At 39.9% G+C, this 21,720-nt stretch overlaps 1 protein-coding gene across 1 annotated transcript; it reads left to right on the forward strand.

Moving 5' to 3' along the window:
* Window positions 1-421: 421 nt before the first annotated feature.
* On the forward strand, window positions 422-21,328 carry si:ch211-39i22.1 (skin secretory protein xP2). The gene is made up of 13 exons (XM_042426791.1): window positions 422-581; window positions 2,561-2,850; window positions 9,580-9,686; window positions 10,465-10,735; window positions 11,397-11,503; window positions 11,695-11,854; window positions 12,126-12,161; window positions 14,281-14,367; window positions 16,104-16,130; window positions 16,709-16,729; window positions 19,015-19,131; window positions 20,957-21,016; window positions 21,112-21,328. The coding sequence occupies exons 2-13, from the start codon at window positions 2,787-2,789 to the stop codon at window positions 21,138-21,140; spliced, it is 1,086 nt and encodes a 361-aa protein (XP_042282725.1). The 5' UTR covers window positions 422-581; window positions 2,561-2,786; the 3' UTR covers window positions 21,141-21,328.
* The last annotated feature ends 392 nt before the right edge of the window (window positions 21,329-21,720 follow it).

Consider the following 21,720-nt stretch of genomic DNA (forward strand, 5'->3'; position numbering starts at 1 on the left):
GTGTATAATACATACAAAAAGGCTGAGATGCAGAGATAATAATCTTGGAATTTATTCACAGCCTGGTTTTGTGTGTGTATGTGTGTGTATGTGTCTCTCTCATAGGCTACTTTCAGGGACAAATTTCAGACTTAAGACCAGTTAGCTAAAAGCTGTGTCCCCAACTTGGAAAAAAACTGATGTTTTAGTCAGTGTTATGGTTAGGTTAAGGTTAGGGGTAGGCAAGTAGTGGTTATTGTTAGGATAAGTCTCCAGGAAATGAACGTAAGTCTATGTAATGTCCCCAAACGTGACCTAAGTAAACGTGTGTGTGTGTGTGTGTGTGTGTGTTTGCGCGCCTCATGGAGAGAGAACCGGTTTTCAACTGTAGGATTATGAATGGACGGCGCCGCCTGCCGATCAATACCAGTATAATCATTTCAATTTGGCACAGAGGCGGTTTAACAAACAACATAATAGAATAACAAAGTGGTAAGGGAAGGAAGAAAGAAAGAACAGTCTGTGGCCTGCAAGCAGACTATTGAGGAAAGGAGAGGAAAATGTTCCCTTTGCGGATCCAAATACTGGTTGGTTTGCATGAGGTAATGTGCGGTTTTCTCAAATAGAAACCTAACATTAATTTAACATTAAAAACCAGGGCAAAGCTTAAATTTCAAAATCCCATAGGAGTGTACTCCTTAGGAGCTTGATAGATTAATAAACGCATGAAAAACGTAGGCTTATTATGTGTCAAGAAAGTAGCAGCCTATGAGCTACCTAAATCATAGGTAATGTATAACTTTATAGGGAAATGTTTTGTAGGCCTGGGAATGCTGATAGGGGAGATATAGTTTCCTATATGCAGCCGGGTGACAAAGTAAAGGAAAAAAAAACAATATGAAATGTCTTAGTGAGGTGTTGGACCACCACTAGCCGCCGGAACAACTTCAGCGCACCTTGGCATTGATTCTACAAGTCTCTGCACTCTACTGGAGGGATGAACACCATTCTTCCAAAAGATATAATTTGGTGTTTTGATGATGGTGGTGGAGGGCGATGTATGAGACAACGGTCCGAAATCTCCCATAGGTGCTCAATTGGGTTGAGATCTGGTGACTGAGAAGGCCATAACATATGATTCCCATCATTTTCATATTCATCTAACCATTCAGTGACCGCTCGTGCCCTACGGATGGGGGGCATTGTCATCCTGGAAGAGACCACTCCCATCAGGATAGAAATGATTCATCATAGAATAAAGGTGATGATGTATTGATTTGCAGTGAGCCTTCCCTCTAAGGGGACAAGTGGACCCAAACCGTGCCAGCAAGATGCCCCCCACAGCATAACAGAGCCACCAGATCCCCTCACTGTAGGGGTCAAGTCTTCAGACCTGTACTACTCTCTTGGTGTAGGCCACACATGCACTCGCCCACTTGTCTAGAATATAGTGAAGGATGACTCATCTGACCATATCACTTTTTTTCCACATCTCTGTAGACCAGTGCCTATGTTTTTTTGCACCACTGAACTCTCAAATGTGCATTCATCTTTGTAATGAGGGGTTTATGCACTGCCACCCTGCTATAACATCCCTCTCTGTGTAATTGTCGACAGACTGCTCTTGCTGACACAGTCTGATCACGTCCTGAATTGACATTCTCAGTCACCTGAGGAAGAGTTGCTCTTCTGTTTCTCCTTACATATCGCACTAATGCACAAGTATCATCAAATGTGTGCTGTCGACCACAATTTCCGACCCTATTTGCTGATGTCTTTCCCATAGATCTAAATGCAGGTGTCACTTTGGTCACTGTTCCGATTGAAACACCAGCCATCTGAGCCGTCTTTGTGACTGAAGCTCCTGCCATCCGTGCCCCATGAAGCCTATTTCAAAGTCACTTAGATCTTTTCCTCTTTGCCATCTTGATACAAAATCAGAATCAACTGAGCCTGCTCAGCATATTTATGCATGCCACAGAGCATGATTGGATGTTAATTGTTTAATTGTACCATGCTCAGTGCACCTGTATGGAAGCATCTGCATTCCTTATGTCTCTTCACACATTTATTCAGGCTTTTTCCTTGAATGTATCGCCCGTCTGGTCGATATAAAGTCTTCCATTGACTTAATGTCGCCTAGGGGAGATATAAATTCTCCTGTGAAGTCACTTGATACATGCTATTAAATTTCTTCAGGGATGTCAGCACATGGTTGGATTTTTTTCAGTGCTGGACTCATTTTTTAAATGAAAGGACACAATTACCCTATGTTTAAGAGACTATAATATGAATAATATATATAAATAATAGGTTTATGTGTCGTATTTAGATAATTGAACCCTTTATCGCACTAATCAGGATTAATAAAAACGAGCACCAATCCATGTTTTTGGTCATTGTCACAGCATCGGAATGGTATGGTAATAACACTACAGATTATTGGGCAAAGTAATGCCCACACACCAGCAGCACCATACCCAGCCCTGCTGTCTGCCTGTCTGCCTGCCTGCCTGTCTGTATTTGGGAGAAGAGACCCGCCCACCTTAATAAAGACTGGACCTTTTCTCTTCCAATCCAGACAAAAGGAGAGGACGACAGATCCGCGGAGGCGCGCGCTGAGCCGAGCATCTGAGCACCTTGGAGACGCCACTGGTTTGGTCCGACGCGCAAGAACGCACCGGCACTTCGACACACACGCCCTCCAGATCCACCTGAAACCTGCACGCCGGTTAATTGTCCTGTTTGAAGGCCGAGGAAAGGGAGACTGAGCCCCGGTTCACCCGCAGCCAGAACACCGTGTTCCCATGATGTCATACCTGTGGATTCTGCTATTAGGAAGCCTGTTGGCTGGAAGCGCCAAGGCACAAGGTAATGATTTCTCTCCAGTTAATTCAACCCAGCCTTCAGCTGTATGCAGATGTTTTTGTTCGTATGCACATCAGATATCTATCTATCTTCCAATCCATCTGTCTATCTCTCTGTCATCTTCATCTCACTGTCTCTGTTTTTCTCTCCATATCAATCTAGCTCTCACCTATCTTTCTCCCTTTATGTATTTTCTCTCCTTTTTCTCTGCCAGTCTGCCTCATTACTCATCCATCTGTGTGTGTGTGTGTGTGTGTGTGTGTGTGTGTGTGTGTGTGTGTGTGTGTGTGTGTGTGTGTGTGTGTGTGTTTGTACAATCACCAGTCTGTCCGCCTTTCTGTTTGCATGTCAATACAATTCACCTTCAGCTATATTCTGCTTGTTTTAATCTGTTCTGATTGAATGATTTTTTTTTATTAAACAAAAGCTCAGCCCTCTACATCATCAGTGTGATTGTTCATAGCTCTGCAGCTGAGACATTATCACTGAAATAGGTGTGTCATGTAATGTGGCCATATCTTTATGGACATTATAGTTTTACACAGGGGTGTGGTGGACCTATTGTCCATACATAAGTAATTATCTCCTTTCATCCCTCAATTTATTCATACATTTGGTCCCTGTTTCTTTTTAAATCTCAGTTTTTCTTCTTTATAGCTCTCTTCCTCTTTTTTATTTTTTGCTCTCTCCTCCTCCTCTTCCTTCTTCTTCAGCTGGCCCATGGTCTCCCGCCCTTCCCCGCGGCGCATGAAATGATTTCAGATTGCTCAAATGTGCAATAAAACTCAGAGGGAGAGAAAGGAAGCATTGAGGAAGAGGCAGACGCTGAGAAAAAGTGGGGGAGATGTTGGAGGAAGATAAAAGAGAAATGTAGCCAATTGAGAGGGAAAACAGAAGAACATACAAGGAAGGAAAGAATAAGAGATAGTCAGACCAACAATGTGCCTCATAATCATTATGCAAACAAAACTTCAGTTGAACATTGGTGCGATTGGTTGTCATCTGTGGTAATCTCACTTTACCGGTTCACTTTTTCGTTACCAGACAAAACTCCAGAGAGGAACCACCTTCACACGCACACAAGCACACACATGCAATCATGTACACACTTTTCCCTCTCTTTCTTTCTCTTTCTTGCACACACATTCTAATTGCTGATCTGTAACCTCACTGTAAACCCAATGGATGTACTTTGGAACAGGAGATCTCTGTGGATGTGTTTTCTCGCTTGCGTGCAAGTGTGTACACCAGTTCTCCAGCTGCATTGAAAAAGATGGGGTGCTAGGTCATGTGTGCACATCATGTACGGTGTGCATATGCTATAGAAATGAAGGATAGGGAGTTTCTCAGTAACTAGATCCAGTTCCAGCTGTAGACAACACCCAACAACACAACTAGTTTCAGCCCCTTCCTCTCCCCCAGGGCCCTCAGCATCTGTGTGTGTGTATGTAATGTATGGGTGGGTGTGGGCTATAACTTAATGTACAGAACATGTGGGAGTATGGGGGTGCTTCATTAATGTTGAGAGTGTGAGTCAGTTATATAGCATGTGTGTCTTGGAGGCAGATGAAAGATCCAAAACCTGTGTGATGTGTGCCAGGTGAGTGTGTATAGTGTGTGTGTGCAGACTTGTCCGTGTTTACACCTTCAACTAACAACACATAAATCACTCTTTTGGTGGATAAGTGAAACAAACACACACACACACATACACACATACATCCCCTGCTCCCATGGGGGCAGTTTTAATGCGTGCATAATTGGAGTAAACACCACAGCACTTTCTGTTCCACAAACGCACAATAGAACCATACCTGACAGAACAATGCGCTGTTATATCACCTGACACACACACACACACACACACACACACTTTTGGGTGTTCTGTTACAGGGCAAGGCTTGGTTGTTGGTTACACGCACATGCATGTACACACATTATTACTCATTCAACCACAAGATCTCACAGCAATAACAAGAAGAGTCAGAAAGTAAAGTTCCTCTTTGGCGCTGATAACATAGGACAAAGAAGCAATTTATGTTGCATGCATTGTATAGTGTGTATGTGTTTCATAACTTAAAATTATGGCAAATTTACTTCGTTGTTATTGAGTAATTACTGAATTAAATGGTGAATATGAGGGAAATCACGCATATTTCAGGGGTTTTTTCGGAAAACATCTTGACATGCCAAGGTGAAATGTTCCATTATGTCACCTTTAGGATATTAAAATAGTGGTGCCTGCATCAAGCACTAGGACAGCCCTAAAACTTCCATGAAGTGTGTGAAACATGATATACACAACACTCTTCGTGTAGTCTTCATGCTGTATTGGCTGTTTTTAATAGTTTCACAATAGTATGATGTAACTTGCTGAAAGTGTTTGGTAATATGGTAAAACATAATGTTAACTGTTCATAAATATATTTAACTGATTTGTATGTATGACTATGTATGTGTCCTTCCTTTTAATCAAAATTGATGCCATATTTCCCATGAACCCTGTTGTTACATGTTGCAATGACAACTTTAACACCATGTCGCCTGAATTATGGCAAAACATTTTTTTAGTCATTTGAGTGCTGCTGATAATAACAATATAATAATAATGATGATAATGATGATAATGATGATAATGATAATAATGATAATAATAATAATAATAATAATAATAATAATAATAATAATAATAATAATAATAGTAATAATAATAATAATAATAATACATTTAATTTGTACCACGCTTTTCATTCATAGTGATCTGAGGGTACGAGTGGAGGTTTGTGGTATGATCAGTTCTGTAGGTAGGGAGCCGCATGTCCATTGATGGATTTGTATGTGAGTAGCAGGACTTTGTAGTAAATCCTGAAGGAGACAGGGAGCCAGTGCAATGAAAACAGAATTGGTGTTATAAGTTCATGTTTTTGCACTCTCATCAGGATCCTGGCAACGCTGTTCTGAATGTACTGGAGCTTCTGGATGCTCCTGCCAGGGATCCCCATGAAGAGCGCATTGCAGTAGTCCAGTCTTGAGGAGATAAAGACACAGACAAGTTTCTCTGCATCTGACAGGGTTAGAGAGGGGCAGTGTTTAGAGATGTTTTTGAGATGGTAGAAAAAGGTTTTGCATAGATGTCTTGTATAGTCATCAAAAGTCAGCTAAGGGCCAAACACCCAGATTAGTGACTTGAGGAGGAAAGAGGAGGAAAGAGGTTGTCAAAGGTTAGATGAGGCATGGGGGATGACTGAATCTGGTGTTGAGTGCCAATAAGGAGAGCTTCAGTTCTGCTGCTGGTTAACTGGAGGAAATTTGTGCTCATCCAGTCCTTTATCTCTTTAAGACAGGTGCTGAGGCGTGACGTGGCTGCAGAAGGGCTTGGGGCAGTTTTGATATACAGCTGGGTATCATCAGCATAGCAATGAAAAAACATCCCATGTCTGCAGTTAACACATATAAGAGGGAGCATGCAGAGCGCCTGAACTGCAAAGCTTTTGCCTATATTAGTGCTCTAGGTGGTACCAAAATCCTGTTTGCTTGATCATAAAGAAATTGGATTTGGAAAGTTAAATGCTCATATGTTGGTACCGCATAAGGGATGTTTTCAAGGTTTCAGTAAAAATGTAGTTTTTTTCCATTTACAGAAACATTCTCCTGTTGCAGATTAAGGCTACACCCTGATAATATATGGTACATTCATAGGGAGAGAACGTCATATGAAAATACTTCTGCATCTTGCTTTTTGGCATAGAAATGTATCCCTTTACACAATGAAGTTGTTTCCTATTTGTCATCAGCCTCTCTTCCCCCAAGTTTCATATCATTCATCAAGTAGTGTTAAGCTCATCAAGTTACATTTTAGGTTTTAGAATATGTTATGTTCATGGTCCGATATCAAACTGTTATCCCTATCAGTACCTTTAGATATGGCCTATGATATGATACAGATGTTACAGATACATTTGTAACAATACCCTACAACACATTTCAAAGTCGATCCAATATATCTTTATCCATCTAACTTTCATTCAAGCCCCTTGACTAGTCCTGAAAAGAACACAGTGTAACTGACAGTATGACGCTTTCCCACATGTGTAAACTGGTTTTACTTAAGAGTTTTCCTTTGGGGACCTTTTTACAGTTTAACACTGCACATGCTGAAACAGTCCCATACAATAGCGTGCAGCCATGTCAGAGAGATACAGATGACTCATCAGCCTCAAGGGGAAAGCAGTGGCAGAGAAACAGAGGGAGTCATGAGTTTGGAAGAGAGAAAGAGGGGAAAAGGGGGGAGACAGGCTTAAAGACAAAAAGAAAGGAAGGGAAGAAGGGGAGGGAGGGAGAGAGAACTCGGGATGTGCAACAGTTTGCTTCACTGCTGCACTAACACAAAACAGGACACCACTTAAAGTGTGAGAGTGCACATGTACTGTATGTGTGTGAACATTGTTTGTATGTTTGGACTGAAAGGGGAGGAGAAGGTGTTTTTATGAGTTTGTGCGCAATCCTCTAGCTTTGTGTGTGTGAGAGTGTAGGTGTGTGTGCACGCATGAGTGTGTGTTGGTGGGTGGGGGGTGTATAGGAGAGGGTTTGTAGTCTAGGTAGTTAGAGGAGGAAGTGGCAAACTGATAGATGGGAACAGAATGTTCTATGGAGTGGCAACAGAAAGAGAGAGGGGGTTTTTATGGGGGGCAGTCTCTCTCTCTCTCTCTAATACACACACACACACACACACACACACACATATACACACACACTCACGCATGCAGAGCTAGAGGAGTTACATGGGAGCCACATATTTCTCTCTCTCTCACACACACACACGTAAGCACAATACCATGGAAAAAACTAATTAGCACATGTTCTGTCTGTAACATACAAACAAAGAAACCCAGCAACAGACATAAATTAACAATGAAATGTGAAAGCGAAATGATAATGTGTTCCTGTGCATATAGTTCATGTTCAGTTTTTTATGTTTTATCAATGTTGCATCAACTGGCATCTTATCTTAGTTCCACTTTATTGCCTTGAATGGTGTGCAAAGGGAGGTACATCCTTCATTAGTATAATGACTTCCAAAGAAGTCATGAAGATAGTAAAACAGAAAAACCCACGCAGACCACACCCACAAACACACCTAAAGCCCTGTAACTGAAGGTTGTTTGATACTTAAATAAATTACTGAGGTCACTGACTAATGTTTATCTTGAACACCAAGGTGATACAGGGACACACACTTTAAAAACACAAACAGTAATAGAAACAAAGAGTGCTTGTCCTTACCGCTGTGTGTCAGTATCCTTGCATCTGTGCATGTGTGTCTGCATATCTTATATTCATGGTTCGGTGCATGAGTGCATATGCGTTTGGCCGTTCTTGTATGCGCTTATGTGTGTGTGTATATGCATTTTTTTCTGGTTTATGAATGTGTTTGTGTGTGAGGGGAGAAACGGTGTCACCAGCACTGCTTGCCTCCAGAGACTTTACAATGTGATGGAAATACTTCAAATGTGTGCGTGCCACTCTCCCTCAAGGCTTCACTGACTCTGATATAATCTCTGTTGGCAAAAATAGTAATCCTTCATTTGAAACTTGCATGGCAATGAATGACTTCTAAAGAAGATGAAGAATTGTATTCTGTGAGCAGTAAAACAAATAACTAACTGATTGCTTCCTGAATTTCTAGTTCTGGCAGCGTTTTGGCACTTGTCCTGCCTTCCTGTACATGTCTTTTCCACTTTTTCAAACTAACTGTATTACAATTTTGCCAGCAGAAAGGACAGCGTCATTCATAATATCAGTACTGGATGGCTACATCTCTTTGTTAATGGTTGATAGCTGTATTTGGAAAAGCTGAAATCAGCAGACCAAAGAACGATCCAGTCAGAGCACAGTTTGCTGTTTCAGCTTCTCACATGCAACAGGGGAATGTCACAGCACTGGCTCAAACACACGCACACACACACACACACACTCACAAATTACATAACACACACAGAGTGACAAAGACATGCTCTTTGTATTTTCTCATTAGTACGGAGTTGCAATGCCAGTGCGGCGGTCGATGCCTCATACAGTATGATGTTGAAGCAGGTCAAATGTGATTGATGTGTCTGTCATCCAATTGTGGCTGGAGCGTTAACATCAGGAACTAATCAGACCAGGGTGTGGCTCTCTCTCTCTCTCTCTCTCTCTCTCTCTCTCTCTCTCTCTTTCATGTATGTTTGTGTGTAGTGATAGTCATGTAAGAAACATCTTAATGACCTTTCAGACAGATGATTTTAAATGACAGCAGATGGATTAAGGTGATTTAATTGCAGTGTTTAATTACCAATGGTTACACTAATCACTACCAGTTTTAGGTTCTATTGTTTGTATTTTAGTTATATAATATTTCTAGCTTACTTATTTGTTTGTGAACGGTGGGCCACAATAGTAGTCAATGAAGTCAGTTTTTAGGGATGTGTTGTGAGTTTGAACACCTTCAAAGGCAGGAGGACCTCTCCTTGAGACACTGAGAGGGAGCCATGTCTGCCTTCTTTCTCCATTTCAAAAGAAAATGATAGTTGCACAGTCTTCTGTCAGTGTTTTAATGTTTATTGAAGCACCAGGGTTTCAGGACAGTCCGTTATTTTTTTGAAATTGATATGCCCCAGAAGTCAGTGCTTTCACTGGATGTGTGCTCTTTTTTCATTATTTCATTACCTTCTTCCTTCACACATCTCTGTGTAGATGAAGTAACCACAGCAGAGGACTTAGTAGTTCCTGAGACTCCAGGCCCTGACGTAGACGCAGTGCCAAAACCGGAGGCTGATGAGGGATCTGACCACACAGCTGAGGTGAGGAGTGGAAATTTTTATTTTTTTTTGGTTTGTTTTGTGTCAGTCTTATGTTTCAGTAGAGGTTTCCTGGTAAATCAGAAATCTCAAAGCATCCACTTTTGGTTCAATCACAGAGGTTCAGTGGAAAACTGGCTGTGTGAAAATAATATCTAATCATGTAACAACTGGTGTTGAAAAGCAGATGTCTTAAGTGCACATCTGAATAATGCACAGGTGTAAAATGTAATGGTGAGTTCAAACAGTCAGTTCAAACCTTTTTTTTTCAAAGTTTGGGTTGCTGTGATGTTGCAATCTAGCTTTTAGCTCTTTCCTCACTCCAAAACTCTTAATAAACTCTAATCCAAGAGCTTAACTAGTAGGTTTGGGCCCTCTCACCTGAATTATTCAGGGCTTCTCTAAAGGTGCATAGCCAGACTGTAATCTAGTCAATGTCATAGAGGTCTGGAGAAAATCTTATCTTGGGAAATCCTCAGGCAGGCATTTGATAAGGTGAGGCTCTTTGTAAACAGCAAATTATGTTTTTTTCAGGTATAGAAGGTTTTTATGAAGCATGATTTTATTGGCAGTTTTGTGACTCTTTTTTAACCAAATGAGATGTGCTTAGAACAAGAAAGAGATGGTTAACCACTAACAAACAAGTTTAAGTGATCTTAAAATACCCAACCACCAGAAAGCCAATTTAACAATGAAAGTTTTGAGGATGCAGTTTTCTGGATAATATAGATACATTATGTGAAGGTAATTTCAAGGGGCATAAATCTCATACTGAATGCAGGAAATAGTGCCAACTGCGGCTGAGCCCGAGCACGCTGCTGACCCTGAACCTGAAGCCCATGAACCAGTGACTCCTGCAGATGGAGGCGCAGAAGCAGTGACTCCTGCAGGTGCAGGTGCAGACACAGAACAAGAGACTCCTGCAAGTGCAGACGCAGAAGCTGTGACCCCTGAAGATGGAGGAGCAGAAGCACATACTCCTGCAGATGGAAATGCAGAACCAGGGACTCCTGCAGCAGACGCAGAGGCGGAGGCTGCTCCAACAGCGCAAGGTGATCAATAGGAGTTAAAATAACATTTTGGTGTGCTTATTTCAGATGATTATTCTGACACAAATATAATATAGTAAATTTCCTCACTTTGTCTCATTTTACATAAATTATACACTGGCCAAAAGTAGAATCCACACCCTGTTCTTTGCTTCCAAGCTGATTTTTCATGCAATGTTGCTGTGCAACTTTTTTGATAAATCTGATCTTCCCTCGTAGCATAGCAACGCTGAATAAAAAATGATTTTGGAAGTAAGGAACAGTGTGCAGATTCTACTCTTTATCATGATATATACTACTTTTTCTCCACCTTAATCCTACACTCCCATACCAGCAGGGATAGTATTATTTACACTGAAAAGCAACTGTTATTGCAGTATTAAGAACAAATGTCATCAGTCTAATCAGAAGCCTCATACTAAAACACCCATATTACAAATAAGGCTTCCTCCTAAGTTCTGCATTTGCTTCTCGAATTTATCTTTCCGGGTGTTACCTATTCCTTTTATTTACCTTGTTAGTGTGCAAAGGTGTGGCAAAATGCTATGCCAACCTCTTGCAACCTGCATCAAACATTTCAGTACAACAAGCCATGCCATAATATTTTGGGTAAATGGATGATGAATAAACATCAGTGATCTCTTACTTAAACGTTCTTGTCCAGGGCCTGCAGCTGATCCAGAGGTTAAGGATCCAGAGGCTGAGGAACCAGCACCCGATGTAGAGGAGCAACCTACCTCAGGCACTGAGGCACCACCTGCACAAGAGGAGGTCAGTAGCAGTCTTGGAAGGTCTTAAAAACCTTGCATTCAAACCTACTCTGACAAAATGATCCACATTCCTAATAGTTTAATATATAATTGCTGACAGGTTGTGTGTAACACAGATATTATTCAGGATCTACTATGCTAATGTGAAGCTAATGTGTCCTTTCTACATGCTGCATAATACATTTTTAATAGGATGGACCTGAAGGTGAGGCCAAGCCAACAGCAGATCCAGCTGTACCAGATAATGCGGAAGAACCTACTGATCCAGCTGCTGATGTAAAACCAACAGTTCCAGTTGATGAGGAAGAAGTAGTAGCAGATGTTGGCAAAGAAGGGGGCCTTGCCCCTACAGGTTAGAATAATGAATAGAGGATCCAGTGCATATTCACAAATAGCACACTTGTGCACACTCAAAAATGACGTATGAAATGCTAAGGCATACAAAGGAGTCATTGTATCAACTATGAAATAGTCAAAACACAGATTCCTTTTGAGATGATGAAACACAACTGTAATTTTACTAAAGATCAAAGTAAAATGTTCAACAGCTGTAATACTGTTGGTGTCACTGATTTTAGATGTTGGCATCCAAACATGATTCTGTTGTTTGTCTTTGTCAACAGTTAAAGTGGACATCCCTAAACCTAAGATGGATTCAGGTAAAAAAAAAAATGTTTTTAATTTTTCTTTCCTCTGTCACTTGAACAATCTCCAAATTCTCCAAAACTCAGCGACAATTTATAAACTCCACCAGTTCTGAAGAAAAGTTTCTCTTAATTACTAAACACATTACTAAGGCACACCACAAACAATTGCTTGTAAATATGACAAAAAAGCTCATTTCATCATACAAGAGGCTTTTTTTTCATTAACTACAGTAACAATGAGTCCACAGAGAACCTGACCTGTTTAACTGATGCTTGGTCCAGACTGAAATATTTCAATAACTATTTGATGAATTTCCATGAAATTTTGCTCATTTATGGTCCCCTGAGGATGAATCCCCCTGACTTTGGTGAAATACCTGAAAAGTACTAGTAGTGTTGTTTTGAAAGGGAACTTTTGAAATGCCAGTCTGTATGGTTCCTGTTTGAGGTAAACTGACTGAATACTTCTGCTATGTATTTCCCTCAAACTTTGAACTACAACACTGCCTGTCCCCGAGCAACCATCTGAAAGTAAAAAGATATGAAGATTTGCTATTTTACAATGTTTGGAACAGTGCCACCTGAAGTTTATCACTACATTTTTAAAAAAATATTAGATCTCCACTGTGTCATTTTTTGACCTCAAGAATATCCAGAAAATTAGTATTGTCAACGTTTAGTGTCATCAGTAATTTAAAAAAATGTACATGTCCTGCTTCCATGAGATATCATACATCATTGTAGGCTGCAACTCCCTATTTTCTGAACAAATTAATGTGAAACAGATGTGCTTTTCCATCAAAAAACACAATTACTTAGGAAGGTTATGAGGTGGGATCTTGGCTCAAACAATTTTACCTCTTAAATTGGGGGCGGTATGGTTTGAGTAGGAAACCTCCCAAATTACCTCAGCGTGATTTTATCACAACTGAAGTGTGGAGTGTTTTTGAACTTCGTCTTTAACAATGTTCTCTTTTCAAGTCTCGCTAATTCTCTCTTGCTTTCTCATACCCGAATTCTTGCCCCTTCCCCAAACTTTACACTGATTTCAATTCAGCATTTTGTCTGCTTAAGTAAAATACTGGCATATCCTCCTTTTCATCACTCAATGATATTTTTTTCTCTCTCAGCAGTGCTAACACAAAAGGGGGTTGCAGTTGGGTGTTTAGGAAATGGTTGCTATGGGGGGTTTGTTTCACGTGATAACTGGCAAGAGAACATTCTCTCACTGTGGTGACAAGAGGAAAAGAGTTGAGAAATGTAGAGGAGGATAAAGAAAGGAGGGGAGAGAAAAGTGGTTGAGAGCAGGGGAAGTAATCAGAGTAGCAAAATAAAGAAAGGAAGATAAGAGGAGAACCAAGGGGAAAGGAGAGAGAGAGAGGAGAAGGTGGTAAGGTTAATGGAAAGGCCAGGGAACAATAACGAACAAAGGAGGTTCAGTAGAAACTAATAAACACAGAAGAATGAGTGTATCGGTGTAAAACTTGGCTCCCGCTCAAAATATGGTTTCATTACTTAACACTCATGTACCCATCTGTGAAAAATGGTGCTTGACGATGTGAACACAGTACTTACTCACTATGATTTACCATCAGCATGTCTTAGGTGAAAGAGGGGGGTCACTGGTAATTGCGCCTCTGAGGTAATCAGCCATAAAATAATTCACCGATCCTATCTCGCCCTGCCCAGCCTAAAAGTGTTTTGTACACTGGCTCACACACATTGTATGAGTCACTTGGGGTTTTCCCCAAAGAATATAGAGTTAGGGAAAGGTATTGTTCCTGACAGATAATATCCTTTAATCAAAGTCATCACCAGTTCACATGATCTGTCACACCCTTGGCCTTGAAACTGGTTGAGTTTCAGAGTCCATATTGAGGACAGCTCTGCAGGGCATTCACTTGTGGTCATGAGGGACTGAACTGGAAGAGCTTCCAAGATGGTTGATATTATCCTTAAATTGTTTAACATGGAAATGGTGCGGTATAGTGTGTTAGAGAGAGGACTTGTTTTTGGGGTTAGCATCTGGATAATATCCCTATTGGGTGGAATAGTGAAAGGAAATTTCCCCTACTGGGATGAATATTGCATTTCTGTCACCACTGATATCTTATTATTTTGTCAAATGCAGAACTTAACTTGGAAGATGCTCTGCCTGAAGGGAATGAAGTGGACAACCCCTCAAATCCTGGAAAAGGCCGCAGCTTTGGATCTAATGGTTAGTAACCATACAGTTAGCGATACTAACTGATTCAACAGTTAGTTCCGTTTTAGAAGAATTGTATTTATCTTTTCTAGTTACCAAGAACACAATCTTGTGGATGCCTTTTTTATCATTCTGCATGCAGTTTGAAACTATGTAGAACTCCAAGATTAGCCGAGTTTATCTCAGCGACTGAATGTCTGTTGGATCAGCATCAGCTCCATTCTAAGGAATAAGATTACACCTTCTCTAACACAAAGGGCGTAATAATTGTTATTTGTTAGCCTAGCTTAGCATTTTTTCTTAAATGTTTTCACAAATACAAATAAAATCCCGATAATTATTGTTAGCAACATTTTCGCATGTAAACAGTAAGTGACTGTGTCATTTAATTTGATCTAATTTCTTTGTAAATGCTGAAATTAGTTACTTTCTAAATATGTAAATTAAGAATGTGACTCAGACCAGTCATCACTCTTTGGAGAGGTTTAAAGTTGTTCTTCACTACCTTATTTGAGCGAAGCAGCTAATTGGACCCATAGACATTTGTGCATTGAGTTAAGATCAGCATATTCTACTATTATACAATAAAGCTTTGATAAGTTTTTTCCTACTCTCGGTAAATAGGGAAAAAAAATACCCCAAACCAAACTATTCTTTTAAGTGAATGTACACGTTTGCCAAAAAACAAAACCCAGGAAGTCTTGCTTGGTGTTTGAAATGAATGAAATAATCTTATGATTTTATTGTTCGAGCATAGGCAATCTCTACGTTTGCCAATTTGTTAGATTGTCTCTTCATTTCATAACCATTTCTATTGTAACTGAGATTGAGTCTTATTATTATTTAGAGCACTAACAGTCCATTTATGAACAATGACATCAGTTCATGAGACAGCCATCTTTATGCACATGGTGCATTGGCTGTAGTCTGGCATCCAAAGTTACACCTTTACCAAAAGGTTTGTAGCATTAGGCAACTTCAAGACTGTGCGTTGGTGTGTTTTTAGACATTCTTACTGTGGATCTCCATAATGCATGAATGCTGTTCTGATTTAATGAGCTTTGTTCCCACGACAAGAGACTGAATTTACTTGTTTTTCTCCTCCTTGGTTGAGAAACTGTAATAGCTGACCACAACGCATTTTGACAGCAACGCAGAGATTTTCCTGAAGCGGTTCTCTCAGGGTTCACTCTTTATTCCCCACTTGAAAGCTGATTCATCTAGGTCGCTATAATCATTATAATCTAGTGAAAGGCACTCTTCTTTAGCGCTCTGTTATTAGAGGCTTTGTCAAGTTGAAGCAGGTACAGAGCAGTCATGATGTCACAGGCATATGCAGACAGGCAATGCGGGAGATAAAAAGGTTGTTTGCATATAGATCGAATCAAAGATCAGAGAGGGAGACATAGAGGGTGTGTGTCTCGCCCAGATATTTTACCTGTGTGATATTATAAAAGCATCTCCATGAGTGTACAGAAGGGACATTTCAAGCAGTTATGTATGTGTGTGGGTGTGTGTGTGTGTGTTTGTATGAGGGAGTGGGAGATACCAGACCGGTTAGGACAGAAACTCTAGAACCCTTAATGCCTCCAAGGTATAAACTACCACAAAGAGAATAATCCGGCTCATTTTCTCTGGCCTTTCCTTCTCTGCCACCTCTGTTACAAAGCTTTACATGCGTCATTTACTCATTTAAACTTCTTTCCATCCTCCCTTAACCGCTTGTCTCTCTTTCTCCCTCTCTGTAGCACATGCTGCTGAGGCCACAGGAGATGGTAAGTCTGTTTTTTTAATGGTCAAAATATGCATTATCTGAACAAAAAACAATCATATCACCATATTGAGCCCAAATCGCACATATCCTGGTCAGATACGTAGCTTTGCAGCCACAGCAGCAGCAGTAGTGGGGCTTATGTAGGTTTGGAAACTGGTCGAACACACAGGATATTACTGGCATGCCTCTGACAATACAAACATGATACAAGACTCAGCGGAAAATGCCTCTCCCCTATTGTTTTAGTCGTTTAGTTTGAAACTGGCCCTCTTTAAGAGTATTTTACTTTAGTAAAATACAGTTTAGTCATGCTACATCTGTTAGAAGCTCTTCCACATTGTAAGTAACTTCTACTGATTGTCAAACAGGGAAACAGAAAGACAGTACAATCTCTTTGTGTTAAAATAAGCAGTTCCTCATGTTACATTTAATAATCAACTTCCACATTGTTCACATGAAAAAATCAGTTGTCTTCACTATTTTCATTCCAAAGATGTGCATTTACCATAATGTGCGACTGTTAAACCAGTTTGTAAATGGTTTGTAAAACTGTATCTGTGTGTTTTTTGTTCTAAACAGCAGATAAACCTCAGGCCCAAGGTGAGTTATCCTTCTTCTCTTTTTGTTTTGAACACATCCACCCACACATATACTGCCCCAAAGAAGTTGCCTGCTGTGCTTGCAGCATAAGCATTCCCCTGTTTTGTGTCATTCAAAGAGCCCTAAGCAGGACAGGTGTGTTGTTGCTGCTGCTGTATGGTATTTTCCAAACTTTTTTTTTTTTCTTACACTTGAACTTTCCTTTGAACTTTAGTAAGTAGATGTTCCTGAATAATTCGATGAATAACACAGTCAGGCAAATGAGGGCATCTTTCACTTGCAGATCCCACCAGTACTGAAATTTGTATGAGTTTAAATGGATATTATAAAAATTAGTTTTATGATAATCAGCAAACCTCTTTCTGACATTGATCGTTATCACAATATATGTTTAAGTATCACTTGTCGGTTCATCTAGTCCAAGCTCATCACATTGGACTGCATTATGATAGGAAGTCAAATTGAGCATATCATTTTTAGCTGTCAAGTATTTTCAAAAACCCCACCAACTACTATTCCCAGAACTAATTTGTGTATCATGATTTATAATATTAAAGAAATGATACTTATTAGCAAATGATGAAGAATACGTTTTGATGTATTTACAACTCTAGCTACTAATGTAGGTGTTTCTCTGAGCTGTGTTGCCATGATGTAGCATACAGTAATGTGATAGTGCTGACCACATATGGTTCCCATAGATTTTTGTTCCCATAGTTCCATAGCGCATCGTATCTGTCAGTTTAGCTCTGTGTGTGTGTGTGTGTGTGTGTGTGTGTTCAGTATGTATGCACCACTTTATACTAGACAAACAGGTGTGTCTGCATGGTGTGGGCTGCATTTGTTCACATGCATGCATGTACATGTCCGCGTCTGCACCCACCTTTACTTTCGTTTACTGACTCACTACATTCCCCCATTTTATTCCACTTAATTTCACTGACTCATTCCCTTTTTTTTTTTTAAATTCATCTTGAGTCACGCCACCTGTGAGCTCTCTGACTCATTCCACTCCCTTTATTTTTCTCACCTTTTAACTTTATCACGGTGATTTGCTGTACTCTTTTGTTCTTTCATGTGTCCTTCAGTTCCTGGCTCACCCTTTACACCCCTACATCCCTTTTCCGCTACATCTCCCTCTATATTGCAACTGCAGAATATCCTGGCATTATTACTTTGTGGTGACTGAAACCACTGCAGGAACAATAAAGAGGTAGTCATTAGTGGAGATATAAAGGAGAACAAAAAGGGAAACAATAATATAAGACAGATTTACACTATACAATCCTTTCTATCAGATTTTTTTCTTATGTTTCAGTCCAAAATTGCACAAAAGAAGTTACACATTTAATTTAGTTAACAAAGTTTGCTCTGCTTCTTGATCTAGTCTGTAAATCTTATCTTCTACCTACCTAATTTAGAGTAAATTCAGAGGGTTTTAGCAGGATTACTGCACAAGTGCATTTAGTGTGAGTTTTTTTTTTTAATAAGAGGGAAATATGTGTCCTTGCTGTTGAAGCAATTGTTAGTTACAGTGGTGGAAAGCAACTAATTACATTTACTTACATACTAAGTAATTTTGAGGTACAAATGCTTTTGTACTTATATACTTATACTGTGCAATACTATATTTTGCTAATAATACTTTGTTATTTTTACTTTAAGTTAAAATTTGAATGCAGGGTTTGTACTTGCAATAATGTATTTTAACGTACTTTGGGATTTTTTTTATGGTCATCATGGCAGTGCAGGTTTGTTGTATGTGTGTGTGTGCGCGTTTGTTTGTTTGAGTGCCTTTTATTGACTATGAGAAGTATTTGCTGTATGCTATGACACAGCAGGAAAACTATTCAGATGCTGTTGTCATAGTAACCAGCTTACAGGTGCAGACAGATTTATGTTGTCACTGTGAATGCTTTTCAGGGTTTAAATTATAGGATAAGCGATTTAAATGGGATCTGAAAATGCTGGAACAAGATGATGCATCTCTCTCTCTCTCTCTCACACACACACACACACACACATACACATGCATTATACATTATGTCACATCAGTGAGCCTCGCTGCTGAATTGCCATTTATTATTTCCACTGCATAATGGCACCCAGTGGTGACAGCGAACATTACAGTCTTAGTCTGAATAACATTTAACACAGTGCAGTCACATTTGTATTACAAAACATGCCTTTGTTTCATGTACTGTTACTGAAAAAGTTAAAGATGAATACACATTTCCGATGCACTGTTGTCAGTTATCTTTTTTGTTTGTGTTTGTTTTCTTCAGAAGCCAGCTCCGGCTCTTTAGCAGGCATCCTGTGTGCGATTGTCGTGGCTGTGGTGGGAGCAGCAGGTGGATACTTCACCTATCAGAAGAAGAAACTGTGCTTCAAAGATAGACAGGGTAATTAATCATCTTTTTGATTACTTACCAAAGAAATCCAAAAAAGTTATACAATACCTAACTGCTGTAATGCAGACTTAAAGGGGACATATCATGCACATTTCCAGGTCTATGTATATATATATTCTGGGGCTCTGGGGAGTATCTTTGCATGATTTACAGTTCAAAAAACTCCTTATTTATCTTATACTGGCCCTTTATGCAGCCCCTCAGTTCAGCCTCTGTCTGAAACAGGCCATTTTAGTTCCTGTCTCTCTTTCCTGTCCCCCCTCCCAATGAGCCCACTCTGTTCTGATTGGTTAGCTTCTGGAAGCTAACCAGACTTTTGACAGCTCCGTAAACAAACAATAGTAGTAGGATTTCACTCCTTTACTCAAAATGTCAACTTCACAAATATATCTGTACATGTTAGAGCCAAAATCCGATCCAAAATATGTGAGTGACAAACAACCCATGGAACAACCTTAGCAATGAAGACTACAGAACTGTCCGCCATTTTTGGGCATGTGCAAATGATCTGACATCAATTCGATGGTGAAGTAGAGGTAACTTCACAAACGGAGTGTTCAGAGCAGGCTGAAGCCTTGGCTTACATACATCCACCTAAAGTTTTGAAACTTACAGTATATAAATGACAGAAAATCACATGAAGCATGTTATATTTCCTTTAATATTTGATTGAACACAAGAACTTCCTTTAGATCCCAGTTTCTCGAAAAATGAACTGCAACACAAAATTTTGTTGTCATTTTATTGACATAGATCCATGCCTGGATCTGTTTTAAAGTCACTGGTCTGGACTGGGGAAGAGTAAATGACATAATTTCCTTAACTAATGTCAGCCCCTTCAGAGCTTCATATCCAGAAGAGTTAGTGACACCATGCAGGAGAGTTCTGTACACGGTTGACTTGGATCAGAGCTCAGTCTCAACCTTTAATCAAGCTACCAGCATCTTCAAGGCTTTGCTTTACAGAGGCTCAAGTGCGAGATCAGCAGGGTGTGTTTCTTTCGGTCTGAAAAGCACAAGTATTGGAGGTCAGCCATCTGTCTTTGAGACAAAGCAGACTCAGCTTTACCCCTTAGAAAGTGTTGTCAATTACAGAAAACTCACATAAACACACACACACCCTGCATCCCGATACTGCCAAATCAGCAAAATTTTAATTTACAGTCAACATGAACAATTGGCCATTCAGCTTAAGCAATGCAGGGCAAAAGTCAGATTTGGATTCAGGATTTCACTGTCAGTACTGTCATTAATAAATGAATGTTCTAAATTTGAATAAATGCCACCTATAAATTCAAGAATCATATTCTCTATAGATCTTGGAGACAGTTCAGCCAGCGTTCATGAATATGAATGATTCTGCCTCAGCTGTAGAGAGTAAGGACTGTAATTGGTAATATCATCAGCATGTACCGCCTGGAGCTGCTTCATTCACAGTAAATGAGAAGACATGACTGCACTGTACTTGACAGTTTTGAGCTTTAACACCAGAAAAAAATGAGACAAAGTTTCATGGTGGTGATAATAAGCAATTAGAGCTGAGAAATATTACCATCCTCAGAAACTTCCCCTGGGTGCTCTCATTGTCATGCTTAATTTATGGTCAGTGGAGCCATATAGTTTCACAATTACAGCAGAGGGAAGAATCCCTCTTTGTCAAATTTGCTAGAGGGGACAACATAAAGTGATCTATACTAATGAGTGGGGAAATGGTTTAATTAGCTAAATGCTTGTGAAATCCAAACTGACATGTGATGCCTTGTCTGTTTTTGTTGTTGTCCTGTCGATTCTTTTACTCTGCCAATCACTGTGATTAGAAGCGGATCCAGAAGCTGCACGCAAAGCTGATGCAGGAGAGGCTCAGTCAGATCCACAGGGTATGACACAGACACAGACACATATAAAATGCATTTTATTTAAATGATGAAATGATTTTACCTTTACACTTATCTTTTTTTTTTCTTTTTTGCAGTCCTTAGCAACCTGCTGAACTCCTCCTAGATCAACAATGATCACATGACTGCATGGACCAACTACAGTCAAGCAAAGTGGCAATCTCACTGTTAGGCTCTATCCGCTATAGAGCTATAATACTGTGGGCCCCCAAAGTAGGGCTGTGTGTGTTTCATTGTGTGTGTGTGTGTGTGTGTGTGTGTGTGTGTGTGTGTGTGTGTGTGTGTGTGCGTGTGTGTTTGCTTGAATAAGCCTGTGCGTGTGTGTGTGTGTGTGTGTGTGTGTGTGTGTGTGTGTGTGTGTATGTGTGTGTGTGTGTGTGTGTGTGTGTGTGTGTGTGTGTCTATATGCATTCTGTCTGGTGTGTGTGCATATATGTGGGGGGAAAGGAGTTAGATAAGAAAAAGCAAGTAAATATATGTGAATCTTAGGGGTTTTATGATTATTACAACATAGGAATCTATTGAAATGATTGGTCAGACTTTCTACTTTAAACCAAATCCAACAACTTTTTTTCAGTCATTAAGAGATTAAATCTCAAATAAAGTATGACCATGAGATGGCTAAAATATAGAACTACCTTTTTTATTGTATTTGTATGGCTACAATCTAGTTAAAGTAATTCAGT

Source organism: Thunnus maccoyii, chromosome 11, assembly GCF_910596095.1.
Source record: "Thunnus maccoyii chromosome 11, fThuMac1.1, whole genome shotgun sequence".
Classification (NCBI taxonomy): domain Eukaryota; kingdom Metazoa; phylum Chordata; class Actinopteri; order Scombriformes; family Scombridae; genus Thunnus; species Thunnus maccoyii.

Coding starts and splice junctions, on each gene's coding strand:
- si:ch211-39i22.1 (XM_042426791.1), top strand. CDS start 2,787: ATGATGTCATACCTGTGGATTCTGCTATTAGGAAGCCTGTTGGCTGGA. Junction 2,851..9,579: donor TGGAAGCGCCAAGGCACAAG/GTAATGATTTCT, acceptor ATCTCTGTGTAG/ATGAAGTAACCACAGCAGAG. Junction 12,162..14,280: donor TAAACCTAAGATGGATTCAG/GTAAAAAAAAAA, acceptor TGTCAAATGCAG/AACTTAACTTGGAAGATGCT.